This window comes from Echinops telfairi, unplaced genomic scaffold (genome assembly GCF_000313985.2).
Source record: "Echinops telfairi isolate 266 unplaced genomic scaffold, ASM31398v2 ScPeMD7_5;HRSCAF=22, whole genome shotgun sequence".
NCBI lineage: Eukaryota > Metazoa > Chordata > Mammalia > Afrosoricida > Tenrecidae > Echinops > Echinops telfairi.
This window is the reverse complement of record NW_022103901.1, coordinates 22946689-22971741: the sequence shown is the minus strand read 5'-3', so window position 1 is coordinate 22971741 and position 25053 is coordinate 22946689. Positions and strand designations below refer to the sequence as shown.

General features: G+C 46.8%; 1 protein-coding gene across 8 annotated transcripts in view; it reads left to right on the top strand.

Annotated features, from left to right (window-relative positions):
* VWA3A (von Willebrand factor A domain containing 3A) overlaps window positions 1-20872 on the top strand; it is a 161407-nt gene extending 140535 nt beyond the window's left edge. For 6 of the 8 annotated variants that reach the window (XM_045286100.1, XM_045286099.1, XM_045286102.1 and 3 more), the window contains 16 exons: window positions 202-276; window positions 460-604; window positions 1034-1229; window positions 5426-5496; window positions 6170-6322; window positions 7621-7711; window positions 8565-8678; window positions 9557-9654; window positions 10488-10625; window positions 11809-11917; window positions 13857-14001; window positions 15089-15233; window positions 15795-15946; window positions 16945-17068; window positions 19337-19434; window positions 19628-20872. In XM_045286100.1, the coding sequence (XP_045142035.1) occupies window positions 202-276; window positions 460-604; window positions 1034-1229; window positions 5426-5496; window positions 6170-6322; window positions 7621-7711; window positions 8565-8678; window positions 9557-9654; window positions 10488-10625; window positions 11809-11917; window positions 13857-14001; window positions 15089-15233; window positions 15795-15946; window positions 16945-17068; window positions 19337-19434; window positions 19628-19676 (1903 nt within the window). In that variant the 3' untranslated portion in view covers window positions 19677-20872. Of the gene's footprint in view, window positions 1-201; window positions 277-459; window positions 605-1033; window positions 1230-5425; window positions 5497-6169; window positions 6323-7620; window positions 7712-8564; window positions 8679-9556; window positions 9655-10487; window positions 10626-11808; window positions 11918-13856; window positions 14002-15088; window positions 15234-15794; window positions 15947-16944; window positions 17069-19336; window positions 19435-19627 lie in introns of those variants that run through there. The other 2 variants (XM_045286101.1, XM_045286103.1) reach the window with 2 other exon arrangements.
* The last annotated feature ends 4181 nt before the right edge of the window (window positions 20873-25053 follow it).

The following is a 25053-nucleotide window of genomic DNA, read 5'->3' as shown; positions in this document are numbered from 1 at the left end:
TCAGCTGTTCAAGCCCACTAGTTGCTCCTTGGTAGAAAGATGAGGCTTTCTACTGTCCAGATTTAAAGTCTATAGGGTTCTATAGGGTTGCTCTGGGTCAAGATCAATGCCAGGGCAGCTGAGTGAGAAGTCTGCGGAGCCCAGAGGGCTGGATAGACGTGCTTCCTCCCTAAGAGCAAACCTTCTCTGCTTCTTTCAAAGGTTTGGAAGCACAATTGAAAGTTGGAGACCTGAGATGGTCCCTGTGAGCCATGACAATTTGCAAAGCGCCTGGCGGTAGGTAACTGCGGGCAGCCTTGGCCAGTGTTATTTCCTCCAACATCATCCCCTCTGCCCTCCCACAGATGTAGGCAGAAGACAACTGCTTTCCGTCCCCTTCCCTCCTGATCCACAGGAGCCTCTTTCTCTGTGAGACCACGGTAGCCTTCTCTTTCAGCATCGCCTCCTCTGCCTCCCCAGGTGGGCCCTGAGCCTGCAGTGTCAGGGCAGTAGGAATGTTCTCAGTGCCCTTCGGAAGGCCGTAGAAGTGGACTTCAAGGACAAAGATAAACATCAATTGCAAGGCCTCTACCTCTTCACTGGAGGCATCCCCGACCAGGATATGGTGGGTAGGCAGGGCACTGGGCCCCGCACCCTTAGTGACCCCCATGTCTTCCCCTAGCTGGAAGCCCAGCAACTAGTTGGTCCAACATTTCCTTTCTAAACCAGTACTGCTCAAATTGGAACTTGTTAAAATGCAGATTCTGATTGAGTTGATCCGGGACCAGGCCCTAGAGTCTGCATTTCTAGCAAGTTCCAGGGGATGTCAATGCTGATGGTCCACGGACCACAACTGGATATAATAGCCTGGGTTTCCAAGTCGCTCCTCGGGCCACAACTTATTCGGTGGTTGAAATTGTGGCCCAGGCTTGTGTGTTTCTGTCTTGAGGGCTGAGTACTAGACGGGGCCCACCGTGGGCCCTCCAGAAAGATTTGTTGGGCTGAAATGGCCTGAAGCACAGCCAGGAGTCTCCCCTGCTCTCTCTGCCCACAGTCCATGCTCAGTGCTTACATGACGGAGGCCTGCGCCGGCTGTGACCTCCAGCTGAATGTGTGCCTATTCTACGTGGGTGAGCCAGAGCTGGACAGCATGCCCCCTGCCTGCTACGCCAGCTGCACAGACACAGCCGATGCCTACAGGGAGGCCACCCGGGCTGCTGGGGGACGCTTCCACTGGTTTGGAGATACAGGTGTGTGCTTGTTGGCTGACCCTTCCCCCTCTCTTCCCAGTCAGCTGTCTTAGCATCGGCAGAGCTCCCGTAAGCAGTAACTGTGTTCCAGGGACTCTGTATGTGAAAATCACATTGGAACATGTCGTTGGTACCTGCCCCGATTCATGGAATGACTGTCCCGCACCATCCCCACGGCCTATGGCTTGGACTGTTGTTATATATAGGGTTTTTGCTGATTCCGTTTTTTGGGAGTCGATTTCCAGGCCTTTCCCCTGGATCCAGTTCAGTCTGGAAGCTCCATCGAAACCTGTTCCGCGTCATAGCAATGTGTACTACTCTAAATTAGTTTAGAGTGGTAGAGCTGAAGAGAGCCCTAAAGAGCCCCTAATTTAGTGTTTCTTAAAGTGATCTGTTCACAATAGGATCCAACAAGATAAATGTAGGAAATTTGCTAAGGAATGTGTGTGTGTGTGTGTGTGTGTGTGTATTAGATAGGGTTTCCATTTCAGACAATCAATTTTGTATTCAACAGCTTAATCTACTTATCAATGCCCCCAATAGCTTCTCTTCTCCCCTTTATGGAATACTATCGACCCTTCACCCAAGTTAACCTCTGCTACTCTGTAGCCGATTGCTTTGTCTTCCCTGCTTTGTCTCCACTCCCTTGGTAGCTATAAAGGTCTGTTTCCTTTGGTATGAAAACCTCTGTCTTGATTTTTCCTTTATAACAGTGGTCTCAAACTATAGTTGTCCTTTTGTGATGAACTAATTTTGAGCATGATGTTCTCACTCAGCATATCGTGTCTGGACACACATATGAGCTACTTTGCCCGTTCATCACTATTCATAAATGATGACTACTATTCAAGTGCATGCATGTATCAAAGTTCTTGATCCATTCTTCTATTGTGGGCCCTTAGGTTATTTCCATCTTCCTGCTATTGTAATAGTACTGCGATGAACATGGGTGTGTGTATGTCTGTCTGTGCTACGGCTCTTACCTCTTCAGGGTATACTGTAAAGGGATTGTTGGATGGAATTTCTATGCCTAGCTGTTCGAGGGAATGCCACGCCGCTTTCTACAGTGATTGCGTATTATTTGTCCCACCTGCAGAATGAAGTTTCCCATCTCCTCACACCCTCTCCAGCATTTGTTACTTTCTGTTGTTGTTTTTAACTTTGTTGTCAATGCCAGTGTAAGTCGATATCTTATTTATCATAATATATATATATTATGACTTTAATGTGCTTCCCTCAGATGGTTAATGATCAGATATGTTTGTTGGCCACCTGAAGGTCTGCTTCAGTGGACTGGCTGGTCATGTCCTTTGCCCATTGTAATGAGATCCTTCATCATTTTCTTGTTGAGATGCTATAGTTTTCTGTAGATTTTAGAGATTAATCCTCTGTCCAATGTGTCATTGCCAAAGAGATTTTCCCCATCTGTGGGATATCCTTTTCACTTTTTCGATGAAGTCTTGTAATAGACCGAAGTGTCTTATTTTCAGTAGGTCTCAGCCATCTGATTTGCCTTCTGCTGTGTCCGTACTTCATTATGTTTGGCAGAGTGCCTGTGCCCTGTTTAGGGTCCTTAAGTTTACCCCTACTTTCTCGTTAATAATTTTTATAGCTCTTTAATTTACATTTAGGTCTTTAGTGCATCTTTAGTTTGCTTTTATATATGGTGTGAGGTATGGGCCCAGCTTCATTCTTCTGCCAATGGAAATCCAATTTTAACAGCAACATTTGTTGAAATAAACTATCACTTCCCCCATTTCATGTTTTACATCCCTTTGCCATTATCTCTAGGTAGACCCTTTTATTTCTGAGTTCTCTATTTCTGAGTTCTCTATTTCTGTTCCATTGGTCTATGTATCTATTATTGGACCACTACCTGGCTGAGTTCTCCTACATTATTCTACTTTTTTTTTTAAAGCAATCCCACAGAGGCCATATATTGTGGTTGAGTAAGAACATAAGGGTAATGAAAACAATATGAGCCATGTTTTAGAACTATATTCATAATAAAGAACACTTAAAAAGGGGGGAGTGGAGGAGCTCTTGCCCTCCAATTCTCACTTCAATGGTCATTTCTAGTTGAACACACTTTGTAGCAGAGCAATGTGATCTCCTTTCAGCATGATCCGTCCCAGTTGTTTTCTTGACTTTGTTTTAGAATGAATCTCTTCTGCATCATCTAATACAAAGTTCATGTACTCATCAAAGCTGACGAGACAACCCTCTATCCCATATTCACTTGCTCATAGAGCCATATCTGAATCCGGGATCTATTTCGCAAGTATCTGAAGATCAGGTTGATGGGCTGCACCATCCCCTTGTGTTCTCCCTGGCCTTGCTGTTGATTCTCTGTCTAAAAGACTTGCTTTACTATTTATTTTTGTATTTTTCACAAATGCCTTTAATTCCTGCATGTCTGGAATTACCCTATTTCCCCCTTCATAATTGAGGGATAATTTTGCTGGATATTAGATTCTTGCTGTCAATTTTCTTCTTTCAGAGTTTAATATATGTCATTCCATTGTCTTCTTACCTGCATGGTTTCTGCTGAAAAACCCAAGATTATAATTATTGCTTCTCCTTTGTTGGTAACTATTATTTTTTCCTGAGCTACTCTGAAGATTCTCTCCTGGTCCTTGATATTAGAAAGCTTGACTATCATATGTTGGATTATTTTCTTTTTCTAAAAATCATTTTATTGGGGGCTCGTACTGTGCTTATCACAAATGCATCCATGTGTCAAGCACATTTGTACATTTGTTGCTATCATCATTCTCAAAACATTTGCTCTCCACATAAACCGCTGGCATCAGCTCCTCTTTTTCCCCCTCACGAACCCTTGATAATTTATCAATTATTTTGTCATATCTTACACTGTCCGACGTCTCCCTCCACCCACATTTCTGTTGCCGTCCCCAGAGAGAAGGTTATATGTAGATCCTTGTAGTCGATTCCTCCTTTCTACCCCACCTTTGCTCCATGGATAATTTTCTTTTGAGGTTTATTCTGTTTAGGGTTCACTCTGCTCTTGAGTAGTTATTTTCTCCTCTTTTATGCTATTAGGCAAGTTTATTCCAGGATTTTTTGGACAATTTTCTCTGTGGATTTTATTGTTTGTTCATGTTCCAAAATCCCAGTGAGGCTTACATTGCTCCTCTTGATAATGTCCCACATAATTCTTGTACTTTCTTCAGATACTTTTGCTCTTTCTGTGGGTTGTTCTTGTAGCTTGGAATCCAGAGGTTTGTCTTCAAGCTCACTAATTCGACCTTCATTGCTTGAACCCTACTGCTTGTATATGTGAAAGTGGTGTCTAATTCTACTAATTTACTGTTAATCCTATGTATTTCTTTTTGTTTCTTGTTGTAAAGTTCCTAGTTTTTCTACAATTCTCACTATTTGCCTCTACCCTTTGAATGTATCTGAACCTCGTTCTTCTGAATTCTTTCTCTCGTGGTTCCCATGCCTTTTGTTCTTTAGGAAGTCCCTCTGGCTCTGTGGATCAGTTGCATATTTATGCTGGCCTGTCTTGCTTCTTCGTGTGATCTGAGATGGCTGCTTCTGGGATATCACGATGCAACTGCTGGGGGTGGGAGGATGGTTGTGTGGGGCAGGGGGACAGTGAATTATGTCAAGTGGTGGGTCCAGGAAAGGAATGACAGAAACCACAAAGCAAAAAGCAATCAATAAATAAAATAGCGCAGTTTGCATGCGCGCTCTCCTCAGCCCTGGAGAATAGCAGGGTGTATGTGGCCAGGGTCCTGTTTTGCATGCTATTTGGTCCTGTTTTGCATGCTATTTGCATGCTATTTGGAAAGCACACAGGTGGTGGAATGAGAAGTCACACTCAGCCAGGCCAGCTTCTATTTGTATTCTTAGCCACTGACTCTAGTATCTCTCAAATGAACCACCAATATTCCCCACAGACATTTGATATTTTAAATAATACTGTGTGTTTTTACTCATGAGGTAGCAGACCCTTTGCTCCAAACCTTCCTTTTCATGGAGGTAAGAGCTCTTGGCTGGATGCCAGGCCCTGGGTCCCCAGACCTCACTCTTGGTAACCTCACTATATCTACCCATCCTCTCACCACTGGACAGTGTAGGTAGGGGTGGTCACTGGTAAGCTCCGCTATGTGCCTCCAGAAATGGGGCACCTCCAGGGACCATGGCATTTCCCCATGCTTTGTTTCCAGGCATCTATGAGAGCGATGACATCAACGCCATTGTGTCTGAGATGGAAAAGGCTTTCCAGTACTCTCAAAAGGTGAGCCCTGGGCCCTTGTGCATTGACAAGCAGGCTTCAGATGAAGCACTGGTGTTTCTTAGAAGAAACTTGGGTTAGCTCATCTACTGTGCCTACCTGAATCTCCTTCCTAAAGCTCACTCCTCAGCGAGGGGCCTTTGCACCTCCCATCTCCTCGGCCTGCTCTTCCAGTTCCACATCAGAAACGGTATCTGGACTGGAGGTCCGGATCAGAAAAAAGATCTGGGCAGGAGAATGACTTATGGACTAGTTTAGGCCCTGGGGCTGGAGAAAGAGCTTGTGAACAAGCATGATCAAGGCAGGGAGGAAACTCGGAGAAAAACACATCATGCCTTCCTGGTTTTTTTGTTAAAATAATATTACAAGTTTCTTTTTTTTCTGTTATAAAATGAAAGGATCCCTGGTGGTGCAGTAGTTAAGTGCTCATCTGTCAGTCAGAAGGTGGGCAGCAAAAACCTACCAGTCGCTCCTTGGGAGACGGATGTGGTGGCTGGCTCCCATAAAATGCATCTGTGTGTGTCTGTGTGAGCGTGCATATTCGTGCATTACTGTGTGAGTGCCTGTGTGTATGTGCATGCACGTGTGGGCATGGATGGATATGTGCGTCTCTCTGGCCACGGCCTGGAGGCACACAGTGGTCAAGGTGCTGCTAACTGTCCCACCCCCATTGCAGTGTGCCTTGCTTGTGGCCTCCCTGAAGAACCAGTCAGGAAAAGACCTGGCAAGCTCTGCTCTCCCTAAAGAACAGCCCAAGCTGCTCCACCGAAGAAGCCAGCCCCCAAAGCTCCAGCCTCCCAAGCCCACAGCCCTCTCCATGGCCAGAATGGTTTGACTCCCCTTGCTGATAACACGTAGAGGATTTCCCCCCCATCGTGTCTCCTGGTCTTTCCTAATTCTCTATGTAGCTGGGGTCAAGGCCCCTGGGCCCAGGGCCAGCGGGGTGGGGCAGGCTCTTCCATGGTAAGCAGCCCAGGTTGCCTCCAGCCCTGACCTCCAAGGGAAGGAATGTCCCTGAGCGACCTGTTTCCCAGCTATGGGGGACCTCTGACCTCTTCTCCCCAACCCAACTTAGGTTCTGCTTGGCTATCCCCCTTTGTTTTCCAGCCCCTGTGCTAAGGGCCCCAGAGTGTGGGCACCCACCATTGCATCTAGGCCTATCAGCCCAACCAAGAGGGCCTCTCAGGGTGATTGAATGAAAGCATCTAGTGGGCGTTTGCTGTTGCTGCCCACACCTTAGCGTGATGGGAGCAAGTGCCTGGGGGAGGGCCTGTGCCTGCCAAGGCCTTCCCTATCACAGCCTACCAAAGCTGTCCTGTCTACAGTGCTCTGTGCAATCTGGAGTCTTCCCTGCGGCGGTGGCTGTGGGAAGAGGCCCGCGTCAGCAGTGCTTGGTAGCAAAGGGGGTTCTTCAATATTCACTGACCACAGACACTTGTGCACACCATCGTCTGGCTGAAGGCACCAGCCTCCCAGGGCTTTCTGCCCACACTCTCCCTGACCCCGTTCAAAATACGCACCAGCCCAGACAAAGGCCCTCCTCCTGCCTCCTCCTGTGGCAGAGCCGCCAAATCCCAGCGCCTTTTCCTGGGACTTCGGTGGTTCCTAATCCGACCACGCGAAAGCCTCTGATATTGGTCCTCAGGGCACAAGGCCAGAGGCTCCCCGAGTGGCAGTGCCCAGGCCTTTCTCATGGCACCTCATCCCGAGATCTCCTCAGCTGTCTCGGTGTCCTGGGAAACCATCTCTGTGTACCCTTGGTGCCCAGTAGTGACGGGGCTCCTGCCTCCACTCTGAGGTGCTTGCTAGAGCACAAACATCACCTGCATGGTTGTTTGTCGTGGGGGAGGGTCCGAAATCCCAGTAGGAAAAGGACCAGGTAACTGATAGGAAAGTTCTGGCCAATCCTCTCGGCTGTCCTAGCAGACACTAGCAAACGCTCTCTCTTCTCTCTCTTTTTCTCTCACACACACACACACACACACACGTACTTTGTCACCTCCAAACCCAGAGTTCCCTTGGGGCCTTCTGCAAAGATTCGTAACAGACAGGTTGAGGCTGGGATGACTGGCTTACTGCCTGCCACAGAGACCAGGGTACTGATGGGAAAGACGGCCTGTCTTCTAGAACGTTAGAGATGATTCTGACAGAGAGAAGACTTCCTCCTCGAAAGCTCTGAAATGGCGTCCGCTCAGTGGCAACGCTGTCTTCCCACCAGGTAAGGCACAGCCATGGTCAGGCTAGGGTGTGGGGGTAGGTGAAGGATGACCCAGACAGGCCCTGGTGCCGTAGCAATTTCTGTGTCAGGAACAAGCCACTAAGATGCTCAGCGATCACGAGGCTCCTTCATCTCCCAGCCCTTCTGCTAAAATTGTCCCCGATCAAGCTTCCAACAATTGTGTGCAATAGGCACTCTATTCATTTCCCATGCTACAGAGAAAGCCGCCCAGGCTCTGAGGAGCTAAGGAGAGCATGCCAGTTGGTTGGGACAAGGCATCAGTGTTTTCATGAAAAGACTCAGTTCATTGGACCGAAGACCATACATCTAATTTCTAATGTAAAAGCTATAACAGCGTGATTTGGAGCGTGCTTCTGGAATCAGCAAAACCCAGGCTGGAATCTAGCATCTCCTAATTGCCTCTGAGGTCCACTGGTCTCATCTATAGACTGGGGTGCTGAGGATAAGCTAAGGCCATGTGCAAAGCCCTTAGCACTCAATCTAGTGGCTTTCTTCTCCCTGGTTGTAATTGAGTGGATTCTAACCAGCTGCATCAGAGCAGAACTGGAGGTCTTCAATGGCTGATTTTTCAGAAGTAGATCATAGGCCTTTCTTCCAAGGCACCTCTGGATGGACTTCAACCTTCAACCTTTCCATTAGTATGTGAATCATTTGTACTGCCCACTATGCAGGCATGGTAAATGATAGCTCTAGTTACTGCTGATCTAGGCAAGGTCAAGGGCTTTGGGGGCATCTCAAGTCCACCTTGGACAGGAAAAACGAGGTTGAGAAGACCCTGAGTCAGGCAGGTCAAGTTTGCCACACGCAGAGCTGATAGGCCAATGTCCCCTAGCTCCAGCCCACTCGGGGGAAGAATGGACTACAGAACAAAAGAGGAAAAAGAAGCCATCACGGGAATCGGCGACATCTCTTTTGATGTTCTATACCGACACAGGGAACACTGTGGGTAAGTTGGAGGCCTGCACCTCACACAAATGTCTGGGCGGTCCACCAGTCTTTGGGATCCATCCCAGGATGGCAACGTCCCTGGATCAGACCCAGCCTCCAACAACTCAGTTCTCCCAGCCAGGGAAATGCACCTACGAAGACTTGATACTGGCAAGGAACAAGCATGTCAATATTGAATATCAGGTCCCGAGGTCCTTAGACTGGCACTCAGGTTCCACCCATGATGGGCAGAGTGCTCAGCTCTGAGGCTCCTTGGGAAGAGAATGGAGATGATTCTTTTGGGCCAGTCTGAAGTCAGAGGACACAACCCAATGACTGAGGCTGTGAGAAATGGAGGGGCATCATGGTTCCGTGTTGGCAAGGTCAGCAGTTTGAAACCACAGGGCACTTATGAGAAAAAGACAGGGTTTTCTACTCTTGTAAAGATGTGCCGTCTCAGAAATCTACGGGGGCAGCTCTCCCCTGCCCTGTAGGGTTACTGTGAGTCAGAATCGACTTAATGGCAGTGAGTGAGAAATGGAGGCGTTCCAGGGGTGGCATGGGAAGCCCATTGGCCCACTAGTTGCCCTGTGGGAGAAGGATGAGGCTTTCTACTCCTGTAAAGATTGGCAGTCTTGGCACCCCAACAGGCCAGTTCTCTTCTGTCCTGTAGGATCACAATGAGTTGGAATGACCTTGATATCAGTAAGTTTGGGGGTTTTAGTGGGAAGAGGGTCCTATTAATAGCCTTCCATCTAACCACCTCCCTTTTCTACCTCTCCATTTATTCCACCTAAGGAATTGCACAAACGAGTTGGTTGACAGGGAAATGGATCTGTAAAAGAGAAAAGTGGGAGAAGAATTGCACCTTGCACAAGAAACTCTTGTTTCTCCTAGGCTCCGTGTACAAGAAGTACCCTCAAGGAAAAGGTATAAGAAGAATTAGCCATACTATAGAGTTGCCCAGAAAAGATAAAATTTGCTCCAGCCAAGAGGTACGTGCATGCTCCGTAGGCACTAATACCATTCACCAATTTTTACTTGTGGGAGGCGGGGGGAGTGATGATAAATATACTTAAAATGATTGCTTATTGTGGGGCTGGGATAAGGGTTCATTTAAAAGACCCTTTCTAGTTAAAGAATAGGCTAAACTTTTACTTATAAATAATTAAATAGTCTTTTTTTTAAAGACTCTTTCTAACCAGGAGACCAGGAACAAGTAACTCCCAACCGCAATGTCCTTGTCTGTAAATTAAAGGCAATCGTACTCATCCAACTGAACGACATGAAGCCTGCTTTGGAGTAGGTCTTGTGCAAAGTGCAGTTTGCACAACTGTGTCTTGTGCAAAGTCATGGGTGTTGTAGAAGCAACGGTAGACACTGGATTAGGGCATGTAGGTGCTCAATGAATCATGCTCCCTAAGCCCATTATTTCGTGCACATCTCTCTCTAGAGCCAGGGGAGGAATCTGCAGGCAAGGATGCTGAATGAGGGTCTAGGAATCTGAAATAGAATTCAGAAGAGTGTTGGAACCCACAGACAACTATCTGACATGGAATTCAGAAATGAGGTTTATAAAGAAATGAATCAGACATTCAGTGAGGTCTGAATTCTCTGAGATCTTGGCTCTTGGCTTTATTAAAACCAAAAAACCCAAAGCCACTACTGTGGCATCCATTATAGCTCATAGTGGGCCTACACTTTCCTGCAGAGTGGCTAGTGGGTTGGGACCACCACCGTTTACTTAGCAGCCAAGGACGTTAACCATGGTGACACCGGGGCTCTTAATTGGTTGAGTTGATTTTATTAGTTCTCCTTTATTTTAAAGTGGGTAGCCAATTATGGGCTCAAGAAACTGAAGTTGGAGATTTCCAGACACATTGGTCCCAGGTGCACTCATCCGAGGTCAGCCCAGGGATCGGCATCAGCCAAGCACTGCAGTGTCTTCCCCAGCGTCGAGATCAATGTAAGTCACCACTGTTTTTCCTCCCCAAGGCTCAACTCTCCTTAGCTGTAAACTGTAGTGTATTGTAGAAAACCCCACGTCAATGCGAGACTGCATAGCTATGGTCCTGTTATTAAGATGCCCCACTACCGGGAAATAGAATGCCCTCATAAGAGTAGATGTAAAATCCTGTTGGAAGAGAAGCCAACCCCACTGTGCCTGAGACCATGCTGGAGTGGAAGGATCTTTGGAGTGAGAACCAGCGCAATTACTGAGGACGTAGACGGGGCTGAAGTTGTCACCATTAAGAACGCGATGCTTCCCATAGCGCCAGAGTCCTGTTAGGATGGTGAGATGCTCACAGTGCGTAGGGGAAGGAAATCGGGAGGAGCAGGACATGAAGAACATTCTCATCTTTTCTTGTTCGTTTTTTTGTGGGGTGGGGATGTTTTACATTGCTTTGACCCTCGAACTTTAGACCAACATGAAAAGCTAAACATGCTGTTTTCAAAGCTCCCCGTTTTGCTCCTTGCCCTTTGACACGCATCTCTCAACATCAGGAGACTCTGCAAAATGACAAAAATAGCCCCCAATGTAAACACCCTGCCAGAATTTGGTAATCGTTTCATAAACCTTCCCCTTCTCCTGCCAAAACAATCTTTTCATTGGAAATTTCTGAACATCGCCCCCACCGTGGGACTTAGTATTAAGGGTCTGCTTTAAATTGGGAGTACCGTGCTTTTTACTGAGCTGGGGACCCACTGGCCACCAAGCCATCATCCTCAAGCCCCATGCCTTACTTCCTGGCAGTGAGTCATTTCTGATTCATAGTGCCCCAGGCAGGATTTCCGAAGCTGTAAACCTTTACCGGAGGAGATAGCCTCTACTTTCTCTCATGATGCAACTCCTAGGTTTGAACTACAGACCTTTTGGTTAGCAACCCAACCCTCACCCAGTAATACCACCAGGGCTCCTTCTACTCCTTACTCCTTCTACTAGATTAATAGGAGAAAAAATTCTAAATGTAGTAAATGTTATACATTTATTATATATATAAATGTATGTGTGTGTGTGTATATATATATATATAATGTTTTGGGAATTATTATCCACAAGTGGAATTAACTGTTAAGGTTGTTGATGGAGAAATGTATGAGGTGGTGTGTGTGTGTGTGTATGTTTGCCTTCACTTTCTGTAATGCAGGGCCTGGTACGACATCTTCAGTGGACGCTCTGGGAAATCGAAACGTACATCACACATATGGAGAAGGTGATGAAGCGCTACATCCAGAGGCTACAGTGGCTGCTGTCTGGTGAGTAAAGGGTATGAGGGACACCGGGTCACTCTTCCCAGACCAGGGACTCAGGAGATGTCAGGTCAGTAGGTTGGGTCAGGTTGACCATTCAGGTCCAGCATGACTTGGCTGTGCAGTGGTCAGGCTAGGTGCTGTTTGTCTAGGACTGAGGGACAAGGAGGTGGTGCACAGGCCAATCGAGCCCATGGAAACCCCGACTTCAGGGTCCCACCTTCTGGGGGCTTTCATGAAGGTGGAGATGGTGAGAGAATTCTGTTAGAGGGAAAGCCTTCTTTACAAACAGCACTAAGACCTCCTGGGGTGCAAATAGCCAGGCTGAGGAGAGTCAAGTTTACACCCAGAAAAAGGTAAGCAGTCATTGAGGGAGATGGTCTGAAGCACCCACTCCAAGAGTCAGAGCGAAGAGCAATTAGGCTCTGGGGTCTGGAAGGAGTCCTGGGACAAGCACAGGAAAAGAGACGGCCTTTTACAGAGGACCCACAGGTGGCCCTGTGCAAGCCCATTAGGTCCAGTCGTCTGCAGTAGAAGCTGATATACCCATATATACTCGAGTATAAGCTGATCCAAATATCAGCCGAGGCACCTGATTTTACCATAAGAGCTGCATTAAAAATGTGCTTGGAAATGGCTTATGCTCGAGTATATATGGTAATCAACCCTTGGGCAGTAGGTATAGCAATGACTGCTGCTTTCCAAAGCCTTTCTGGAGTAATTGATGATCTTTTGGTCTCATATACATTGTTTTTAAAGGCGCATCATACTCACAGGAAATGTCCTTTATTTTGTGTGCCAATCTGTAATTTGACTAACAGTGACCTCAAGAGATCATTTCAGTTCAAGATTTAAGTAATATCTCAGGGCAGTAGTCTCAGGGAGTTCCCTAATCACAATGGGTCCAGTAAGCGTGGATTTTTTTAAAGAGTTTGGATTACCAGGGTCCAAAGGAATCCTAGTGTTGCATTGAGTTAAGCATTGGGCTGCTAACCACAAGATTGGCAGTTCAAACCCACCACTTCCTCTGTGGGAGAAAGATGAGGTTGTTGCTCCCCTGATGACTCAGTCCAGGGAACCTTAAGGAGAAATCCCACTCTTGCTAACAATCGGGATCAACTCTGCGGTAGTGAGTTTGGTGTTTTGTTTGATCGAATCTGGGCGTGTCCCTGATTAGAATAATAGGGTAGTGGTAACGGGTGCCATTTGGTCCTTCTGGTCTCAGGATAGATGAGGATTCAACAGCATTTTCATTGTGCATTTAGTATGTCTTCCCGGCCCAATTGTAAGCCTCTTGAGGGCAGGGATCCCCTCTTGTTCACTACTATGCTTTTCCCGCCACACAGTAGATACTCACTTCATTTCTGTGACCACTTAACTATATGCTTTCGAGCATCTCTCCGAACCCCAAACCATACCATGACACTCTGAGTCCAATCGCTTCGTTTTAGAGATGGGGAAACTCCATCTCAGGGGGATTATAACCACTTACGCAAGTCGTCACGGGCAGAAGCAGTGCTGAAATCTCTGTCTCCCAAAGACCAGACTCTGAGCTCCTCCACCTGTGGCCCATTGCCCCTCCAGTAGCACCAGAGACCTCCTCTCCATCGCTGTGGAGCCGACTCCGGCACATGGTGACCCCATGCGCATCAGAGCAGAACTGTGCCCTACCGGGCTTCGAACGGCTGATAGCTGTTTCAGAAGTCGATCACCAGGCCTCTGGACTCAAACTTCCAGCATTTCACACCCCGACACTTCTGTCATTTGAACATTCTCCCAATGGAGTGACATCTGTTCAGTTGTCAGTCCGGTGACAAGTGTTGCGACAATGGAGGATCTAATAGAGACAGTGAGGAAAAACACCCAGAACAAACACACACACACACACACACACACACACCTTCTCATCCCTTCTCTGCCTTTGTTCCCACCCTTCTCGGAGCAGGGAGCCGCCGACTGTTTGGCGCCATTTTGGAGAGCAAGGTGTGCATCCTGCTGGACACGTCAGGGTCCATGGGCCCGCACCTGCAGCAGGTGAAGACAGAGCTGACACTGCTGATCTGGGAACAGCTGAGGAAGCGCTGCAAGAGGTAGGAGTCAGGGCTCGGGCGTAGAGGGCTAGCTCGTTTCCCCGGCCCGGGCGGTGCGCTCCTCACATACTTTATTGGAGTGAGAGGAACGCAGTGTTCTGCTGCAGAAATAAAGCAATTCTTGGAACTCCATCTCAGGCCCTGGGACAAATGCAAGCAGAGCAAAGAACTGTCATGTTGTCTGAAAATGCACTTTTTGGTTGAACTTATTATTATTATTATTTTAAAGTAGGGGATAGTTCTTTCTATCCAGAAAGAGACTCTGGTCCCAGGCAGGGACTCAATCGTGCCTTTATAAAGAATAAGCAATGATTAAGGACTTCGGGTGATGCAAGTAGTTGTATGTTCAGCTGCTGACTGCGAAGTCAATGGTTCAAGCCCACGCAAGGGTGCCAAGAGAAGAAGGCCTAGTGATCTGTTTCAGTATAGATTAAACCCAAGTCCACTGCCATTGAGGGGAGTTGGACTCAGAACGACTGTCAATAGGTTGTAAATCTTTACAGAACCAGCCTCAACTTTTTCCCGGGGAACAGCTGCTGGATTGGAACCACCAACCTTGAGGCGAGCAGTCCAACACTTCCCCAACAGTGCCACCAGGCTCCGTCAGTAGATCTGCCACATGCAAGAAAACCATAAGGGGCAGTTGTGCTCTGTGACAGGAGGGCCTAATAAGTTGGCATCAACTTGATGGCACCCAATAGCAACGCTATTGCTCATTGACCACTTTCTAGGTGCCACCCACTTTAACTCAAGATTTGATTTGATCCTCACAACAGCCCTATGAGGCATTGCTATTGGATTGTCATGTTCTAGCTAACGAGACTAGGATTTAAAGAAATTAAAGCTTAAGCTAGAATGTAAGTGATTTACTTGAGATCCCATGTCACATAACCAGTCAATGACTGCCCTTGGATTTGAACCTATTTCTCTCTGCATCCAGGATCCTCAGTGTGTACCTTCTCATTCTCTGATAAGCGTGAATAGTCTCACTAATATTGTGTCACCTGGAATTCAGCATAGACCAACCTGATATATCCAATCTCCGTCTCTCCTTCTCTGCTCCCCACTCCTCTTCCCGTCTTCTCAGTTTTAACCTGATCAGCTTTGCAGATGGCATACAGCCATGGCAGGACACTCTGGTGGCGACCACAGATAAAGCCAGTCATGAGGCTATGCAATGGGTGACCCACCTAGAAGCTCGGGGAAGCACCTCAGTCTTGCAAGTCTTAGCGGTGAGTCCCACCACTGAACCCAAACCCCATAGTCTCACCTATCCTGATATTAAGAAGGAGACCTTCCTTTGGCATGGTCCTTTAGAACTTACAAAGCATGTTAGCGACTCTGTGGTCCTGGTGGCGTAGTGGGTGGGAGAAAGATAAGGCTTTCTATCCCCATAAAGATTTAGTCTGGGAAACCCACCGGAGTATTTCTACTCTGTCCTACGGGGTCCCTGTGAGTCAGACTCAACTTTATGGCAGTGAACTTGGTTGGGGGCTTTCGTATTTACAGAGCTTATCACCCTTTGTCCATCTTCCCCTCAACCTGGTGAGACAGGGATTCTCTGGAAGTGAGTTCTGGGTTCTGGTTAGCCCCTGGCCATCCTGAGCGGGGCAGATGGTTAACTGCTCAGCTGTTGATTGAAAGCTTGGAAACTCACATTCCCTTTGGAAGAAAGGCCACGGAGCAGTTCTGCTCTGACACACGTGACGTCTCCATGAGTTGGCGTTGACTCAGTCGTCGCTGGTTAGGGGTTCGCCCCTGCCCTTGAACTCCCCATTCTCATGCTCTTTCAGAAGGCTTTCCATTGTCCACAAGTGGAAGGATTGTACCTCCTGACGGATGGGAAACCGGACACGAGCTGCAGCCTGATTCTAAGGGAAGTCCAAAGTCTCAAAGAAAAGAGACATGTGAAGCTGCACACCATTTCCTTCAATGGCTCAGACAGGTGAGAAAGGAAACGCTGGCTGAAATGATTTTCCCCTCTCCCCTGGCCCCATGCCTATGGGGAAAGTCTGAGCTGCTGCGCCCAATCAAGGGACTCCCATTAGACATTGACCTCTCCCAGGCCCACAGCTTATGAACCAGTGCTGTTGCCCTAGGAGCTAGGCATTCCACCCCTGCATGGAAGTTCCTATCTCCACCCCTCACCCCCACCCCCACCCCCCGCCCCCCATCAACAGGTCCTCTGATCTGCAGCAGGGAAACAGATTTACAATGATTCACCTACAGCCAGGTTTTATCCTTCCTGCAGCTCTGGTCCTGGGAGCGCATTTATGAACGTTGAGGGGAAAGCTACAGGTGAAAACCTAAGAGATTCATGCAGCATTGTTCTGGTTGTTTCTGTAAAAGGTCACCTTCCAAAGAATATTTGTTAGATCAGAGAGAGTTTGTTCCTTCAAGGGCGGTGGTGGGGGTGTGTTGGGGTGTTGGGGGGGGGGGCAAAGCTATTATTAAATAACAAGTGACAAGACCCAAATTACTTTAAAACTAAAAATTATTATATAATGATATTATTTTAAAACTGTGATGACCAGAGTAAGTTAGGGGCTTACTTCATCTGCTGGCTTAAGCCATAAGCTCCCTAGAGAACATGCTGTACTCCTTCCTGGCCCAACGGATAGTCAGCATTGGATCCATGCCTAATCAGTGAGTGGGAGCTGGCATGTACTGGCCGTGGTCTTTGAGGGAATCCAAGCTAAATGGGGTCACCAATGTGGTGAACCCCAAAAGTTAGCAGCATCTGACTGGGAAAATGGCTGGGGATGCAAATGGAGGGCAATGGCACAAAGCCCACTGGCTCCAAATTCCATTACCAGTACAAGTTCTCCTACATCCATCAGCCTTCAGCTGGTCCTCGTCCCTGAATTTAGGGAAACTTGCCTGGGGAGCTGGCTGCTGCCCAGTCACTGAGCCTCACCCCAGCCTTCTGTTCCTTCCTGCTAGGACAGCGGTTGAATTCCTGAGGAAGCTGGCCTCCCTCACTGGGGGGCGCTATCACTGCCCTGTCGGGGAGGACACACTCTCCCGAATGCATGGCCTGCTGACCAAAGGCTTCGTTGATGAAAGGGTAGGTGGTGGGGCTGCTGAAGGCTGATGAAGTGCCCGACAAACTTCAACAGATGGTTGTTTCCTCCTAACGAAAAAGACCCCGCTTCTCTGGGAAGACAACTCACTAGGAAAAGCGTGTTTCCCTGCTGTTCTCCTTGTGGGCTGGTTGTCCTGAAAGGCAGGAAAGAAGCTAGGTTTGAGAGCTGTCAAACAGTAGACAACTTCTATCTATTGAGCATTAACTCCCTGTAGGCACCCAGCATGATTTAGAGCAGTGGTTCTCAACCTTCTTAATGCCGCGACCCTTGAATACAGTTCCCCATGTTGTGGTGACCCCACAACCATAAAATTATTTTTGTTGCTACTTCATCACTGTCATTTTGCTACTGTTATGAATTGGGTGTCCCCTGTGAAAAGGTCATTTGACACCCCCCCCCAAAGGGGTAACGACCCACAGGTTGAGAACTGCTGATTTAGATGACCTGTTTTATTGCTCCCGACCATTATAATACACATTTACAACAGATGGACAAACTAGGACTCAGTCGGTTAGGAATGCTTCTAAAGTCACAGTCAATGCCAAAGCTGGAGTCCGGCACTCGAACATCCCTGCTTTCCTTCCCGCCTGTTTCTCTCCTCCTGTGTTAAATCACCAAAATATCGATATTCAAATTATCTTTTCATTAAAAAAATGAATAAAGGTTTCATGATGCAGGTGAGATAAAAATATGAATGATCCTCTTCTGACTTGATAGCAAAAGTATGTCCTGTGTTTATACATTTTAGAGATATGGTGTTGCCAATTATAACATTTCCAGGGTAACAAATAAATCAGATAGCCAATAAGGATTCTAGATTTCTTTGGGGAAGTTAAAAGTTACTTTCTCAGCGGATGGTGCCCGGCTATCAAAAGATACAGCATCTGAGGTCTTAAAGACTTGAAGATGAACAAGCGGCCATCTAGCTGAGAAGCAACAATGCCCATGTGGAAGAAGCACACCAGCCTGTGTGATCATGAGGTTTTTATGGGATTAGGTATCAGGCATCAAAGACACAGAACAAAATATCATGTCAATGTGAATGGGGCAGGGAGTGTGGAGTGGAAACCTAAAGCCCATCTGTAGGCAATTGGATATTCCCAGTCAGGTTGCAGTATAGCACCGATGAAACATACAACTTTCCTCTAGTTTTTTAATGCCTCCTCCTGCCCCACTATCATGACCCTGATTCTACCTTACAAATCTGGCTAGACCAGAGCATGGGTACGGATAAAAGCTGGAAACACAGGGAATCTGGGACAGATAAACCCCTCGGGACCAATATTGAGAGTAGCCATACCAGGAGGGGAAGGGGAAGGTGGTAGGAGAAAGGGGGAACTGATCACAATGATCTACATATAACCCCCTCCCAGGGGGACAAACAACAGAAAAATGGGTGAAGGGAGACATTGGTCAGGGCAAGACTGAAAAAATAATAATAATTTATAAATTATCAAGGGTTCATGAGAGAGGAAAGGTGGGGGAGGGAGGGGAAAAATGAAGAGCCAATACCAAGGGCTCAAGTAGAAAGAAAATGTTTTGAAAAGGATGATGGCAACAAATGTACAAATGTGCTAAAAGTTGCTTTCTCTTCTGGGGACAAATTTTACAAATCACACAGAGAGCAGACCAAGTTAGTCTGCAAAAGCAATATTCGCCCTTGTACCCTTATTGCCCAGGAAAGTAAGCTCAAGGACCCTCCAAAGGTCTGGCTTCATTACTTTGTCTGTTCAGATTCTCTGACTAGTTTTTGGATGTTGTGTGGGATCTCACTCGTTGCTGCCGCTGAGGAGAAGAAACAGCTAGCTTCATGTCGTCCTTAGAGTCTTTTGTTCATCGTGAGGGCTTGTGCTTTTCAAGGCTGACCTCCATCCTTTCATTAGTTACTGTAAGAAAACGTATGCCTGGGATGCTCCATTGTCCCAGAAGAAATGGAGAAAGAGCTGAAGAGCTTTTGCTGAAGAACAGTGAGTGAAGAGCCTCTCTGGCGTTTCTGGTCTCAGATATAAATTATTATCTGAGACCAGCTTGACTGGCCACCACTGTCCCTGCCATGCCTCTCAGCCATTCTTTCTCAAAGTGTCCTGTTTGAGCTTCCTATCTCTAAAGACAAACAGACGGAGACCCACGGGGTGTCATTGCAGTGGGTGGAGAGTTGCATTGAATTCGCTCTAAAATTGTTCTGAGCGTTTGGATTTCCAGGCCCCATGCAGTCAGTTAACAGGCTCCATTCATTTCCCCTTTCTGAGGACCCTGTCTTGCCACTGTTTGAAGGAGATGATTTAAGGAGACTGGCTCGGGAGATCACTAAGGCCAGAAGCTTCCTCTGCCAGGCCCAGGCCTTCAGGTATGCCCTTCAAGCCCTCCTTGCCACCCGCGACATGGCTCCTGCCCAATCAGACCCTGGTTCACTGGTGCATCCAGACGGGGACCAACCAGTGATGGCACTTTTGCCTCAAGGACCCTGGTCCTGCTTCTCTCCATCATGCCCAGAAGTCTGGGCATCAGGGTGACTTCATCCTTCATCTCCTGCCCACCAGATCCCAACTCCAGAAGAAAAGCACCGTGGAAGCCAAGGTCACTGCTTGATAGAGACACATTCTCAGGTAAGGGGCTGGGAAGGACGGAGTGCCTACTAAGCCAGGCAGCCTCGTGGGGAGGGATTCTTCCATTGGACATAGAATCATTCCCTGACCGTGTCTTGGCCATTGGGTCAAGATCACCTAGAAAGCTGTAACTCACAAGTCATCCCCAGGAGACTCACTGGGAAGCACCCCAACATCCTGGAAGTTGCTGAAGGAAAGGCTCTCTTCTTTGAGGATTGAGCTACATGTGAGTCTGCGTTAGCTCATCTGCCCTGTCTCTCAACACCCACCCGACCCCACCCACCCACACACACAGCGCCCACTTCAGCCTCGAGACTGCTGCTCCCTGGGATGTGCTACACTTTGAGCACCCTGCTGGGAATGTCCGTCTTGCCACCTTCTGACTTAAGGAAACTGAAGCCCAGGGACTTCCGCTCAGCTTTCAAGGCACAGCTCCATTGTGAAAATGTCCCAGGGCCCCCATCACCACCTGAGAGCTTCCGGACAGATCTGGGAGCCTCCAACTTTCCGGCCATAGCATCCTGACCAAACTCGCTCTTCTCGCACTGAGCAAGATCGCTTATCTGAATCCTCTCCTTGACCATGCCCTCCCTCATGATGAGGCTGGTGTTCTAACCATCTCTGAGTTCCCAGAACCAGCCACTCGGAAGACAGCGAAGGCACTCAGTCAACACTGCACATCCAGCTGTGGACAGCAGTCTGGCGAGACTCCTTCTGCCTGGGTTCTCTCACCCTGGAGTTCCCACTACCCTGGTCTGTGGAGGCCGAGGCACATTCCCCACTGGCCCATCTCGGACAAAAGGAGAAACAAGTGAGCCCTCACCACCACCACCCACCCCTGCGGTCACCGCCACCAAACTAAGCTGAACACTGCTTGGGAGCCCAGAGCAAATGTTCTATTTAAGCAGGCTGAGTCAGACTGGGTCTCTGGGCCCAGGCCCACGTGTACACATCAAGTGAATATACAATATATTATGTTTTCTGGGGTCATTTTTGAAAACAAAAATTAAGATGCCTTTGTTTCATGAACAATGTTAAAATTACCTTTTTAAAGAAAACTGTATAAAGTGATCATGGGTGTGTATAGACACTATTCATGAAAAGATTGGTATCCGTAATTGATGTATGGATTGTTATAAGAGCTGTAAGAGCCCCCAATAAAATGATTTATAAAAAATATTTTTTAAAAGAGATTGGTATCCAGAGATATAAAAAACTCCTTAAATCGGTTAGAAAAAGAGAAAAATCCCAAGGTTTAAAATAGACAAAGATGCAGACAGACATTTCACAAATGGGCACTGGGTATATGGAAAAATGCTCAACAACCTTACCCATCAGAGAAATGCAAATTAAAACTATTTACCAGAATGGCTAAAAATAAAAGACTGACAATGTCAAGATATGGAGCTATTAAACTCTCCTACATTGCTGGAGGAAGAGAAATTAGTTCAAAAACTTTGGAAAACATTCTGGCAATGTCTGTAGAAGAATATAACCCTACTCATTGATGTAGCAATTCCACCCCTAAGTGCTTACCCAAGAATGGGTGCATATAATCCACAAAAGACTTGTACAAGAGTACAGTGGCAGCATTGTTAATAAGAACCAGAAATCAGAAACGACTCAAATGTCACCAGTGGTAGAGTGGAAGAATAGACTGTGATGCATTTGTGCAATGGGATATTAGGCAGCAATTTTAAAAAATGAACTATAGTTATATTCAGTGACACGCATCAATCTCATGAACAAGATTGGCCAAAAGATGCCAGACATAAAGGAATGCACACCGTGCTTCCATTTATATGAAAGAACAGAAAAAAGTAGTTGTTGGTGATAGAAGTAGGAACAGTTATTATTTTTGGAGGGGCATTTACTCATGAAAGCGCTGTGTTAGTTTGGGTAGACTAGAGAAACAAATCCATAGACACTCATATGTGTACAAGAAAGAGCTTTATATAAAGAGTAATTGTACATTAAGAAAATATCCCAGCCCAGATCAGGTCCATAAGTCCGATATTAGCCCATATGGCCAATACCAATCTATAAATCCTCTTCAGACTCATGCAAAACATGCAATGACACCAAATGTAGGAAGATCACAGGCAGACCAGTGGGTGGAAAGTCTTGTGGGTCCAGTGGCAGTGGAAGCATCTCAGCACTGGCAGGGGTCTCCACGTGGCTCCTCCAGCTCCAGGACTCTAGTATAACTCCATGTGTCTTGTCAGCAGGAAGACAAAGCAGAGTGTGTCCCACCTCCGGGAGGAAAACAGGAGTTCCCAGAATCCTCAGGAGAAGGTCATACCCACACAGAAGCCTCATTGGCTATGACCTGATTAAAAGACTAGACTCTACCCCTTCGCAAGTTGACAGATTACTTAACTGCCACAAGCACCAAGGTACATCTGGGGTGCTAGATATGTTTTCAGTCTTAATGGTCATTGATGGCGTTAATACATATGGTTGTCAGTTGCTATTGAGTCAATTTCAATTCCCAAGGATAGACTAGAAGTGTGCTCCATAGAATTCCCAAGGCTATGTCTTTTCAGAAGCAAATCACTAGACTACCTTCTGAGGCCCCTCTGCATGGGTTTGAACCACTAATTTTTCAGCTAGGAGCTAATTGCTAAACCATTTGTGCTGGCCAGGGAATCCTTCATTCATGTACATATGTAAATATGCAAAAAAAAGTGTAAAGAGCAAACTCAATTCAAGGCCTCTAGGACTCTTGATGGCACAGTGATTATATGTTGAGCTGCTAACCACAAGGTAAGGAGTTCAAAACCACCAGCCACTCCCCTGGAAAAAGATAAGGCTTTCTACTCCTGGAAAGTGTTACATCCTCTGAGACTCACAGGGGCAGTTCTACCCTGTCCTCCCGTCATTATGAAGAGGAATCAACTCGATGGCGCTTAGTTTGTTTTTGAATTTGTGGTTTGGTTTGGTTTGGTTGGCTGGGTTAGGCTCCTAGCTGCTTTGGAGTTGCAAAGCAACACATGCCCGACTCCTGCTTTTACTATGCTCTGTTCTAGACCCTATAGGGTCACTACCAGTCGGAATTGACTCAGTGGCACTGAGTTTGTATTCGACCTGAGCCCTGGTGGGAGAGTGGTTACGCTTTGGCCTGTCAACCTCAATGTCAGCAACTTGAAACCATCAGCTGCTCTTGGGGAGAAAGGGAGCTTTCTACTCCTGAAAAGAGTTACCGTGTCGGACGCCTCCAGGGACGGTTAGTTCTACCCTGTCCTAGGATCACTATGAGGTGGGATCAGTTGCATGGCATTGAGTTTGTTTTTCAGTTTGGCGCTAAGTCCTAGGGAGACATTGCCCTAACATGGTGGATCCTGGTCTTGTCATCAGACAGCTATGGACAGGCTGTGACCAGAGCAGCTCTGAAGGATGGGGGCCACAGAAGAGAGCATGTAGCCCAGTCTGGGTGCTACAAAGATGCATCTTTAGCAGAGGTAGAGGTGGCTGAGAGCACAGAAGGATCTTGGACAGCTTCTCTTCTGGATGATTTCTCTTGTTAAGTGCCAGCGAGTTAGTTGTGACTCATAGTGAGCCTCTTTACAACAGAACAGAACACTGCCTGGTCCTGTACAATTCTCACAATTGTTCTTATGTCTGAGCCCATCATTGCGGCCTGTGTTAGGCAGGGTTCGCTAGAGAAACAAAACCAGGACACTTATGATTTTATATATATACAATATAGCAAAAAGGAATATAACAGCTAATCAGTCCACACAGGAGTACAGAGGGCTCAGTTCAACTCACTTCCATGAAAGAGTTAATATACTGGAAGTCCTTCAACACACATGGGCTGCCAGGTCCAAAGTCAAGGAAGCAGACAGCAGAGTTCTCCTTGGGAAAGGCAGGAAGATTCTGCCCAGAGGCAGCAAACAGCAGGGCAGGTCAGCAACTGTCAGTAGCTCAGGAGCTTAGCAAAGCAGGCCCAGATGGGATATTGAACTCAAGCAATGCAAGACAACAGGATCCACTAGCCTCAACCGATGTGATTACCAGCAGCGTGATGAAGCAGGTCTTGAAGGAGCCTCAAGCTGTAGTGACATGATCCGCAGGTTGGCTTGGTCCATGAGTAGTAGAACTCACAGGTTGAAGCAGAAAACTAGCTAAAGCAGCAGCACACTGGCCAGATCACCAGAGAGCAAGAGAAAGAGACATGGGCCTTGCAGAGCCATTTATCTCTTTGCCCTCCAATCAAACTGTGACCTGATTAATCCCACATGCTCCTATTGGCCAGGTTGGCACAATAAACCTATCACACAGCCACTCTATCAATCCATCTCCTCTAGGGCCTTCTGTTTTTCCAATGCCCCTCCACTTTACCAAGCATGATGTCCATCTCCAGGGACTGTTCTTCTCCTGATAACATGTACATGAGACAGGGTCTCGCTATCCTTGCCTGTAAGAAGCATTCTAGCTGGACTTCTTCCAAGACAGAGCTATTTGGTCTTTCGGCAGTCCATGGTACTTTCAATTTTCTTCACCAGCACCGTAATTCAAATGTATCCATTCTTCTTCAGTCTCTCTTATTCAATGTCCAACGTTCACATGCATATGAGGCAATGGGAAATACCATGGCTTGGTTCAGGAATACTTCAAAGAGGTCTTATACAGCAGATTTACCCAATGCAATGCAGCATTGATGTCTTGACTGCTGCTTTCGTAAGCATTGATTGTGGATCCAAGCAAGATTAAATCCTTGACAACATTGATTTTTTTTCTCCATTTATCATGATGTGTAACCTATTGGTCCAGTTGTGAGGACTTTGGCCTTTATATTGCGTCATAATCAATAATGAAGGCAGCAATCCTTAATCTTCATTACCAAGTGCTTAAAGTCCTCTTCATTTTCAGCAAGCAAGGTTGTTAATAAACCTTCCTCAATCCTGATACTGTATTCTTCTTCATATAATCCAGCTTCGCTGGTTATTTGTTCTGCACAAAAATTGAATAAGTATGGTGAGAAGATACAACGCTAGAGCATACTTTTCCTGAATTTGAACTGCGCAGTATGCCCTTGTTCTGTTCACACAACTGCCTTTTGATCCATGTACAAGTTCCACATGAGCACAATGAAGTGTTCTAGAATTCTCATTCTTTTTTAAAATAATTTTTTTTCAATAGCCCCCTTGACAAATAATTTACACATCATAAGTTCTACAGTTCAATAATGCAATCACAACACGAAGATTGTATAATCACCCCTATGTCAACTTTAGCGCATTCCGCCTCCCCCATGCTTAAATTGGCCCCAAGATGATGTTTATGCCATTACAATCAGTTCTAGTGCTCCTTGCCCCCTCCCATCCTCACTAGTCACTCCCAAAATCCCCCCTCCC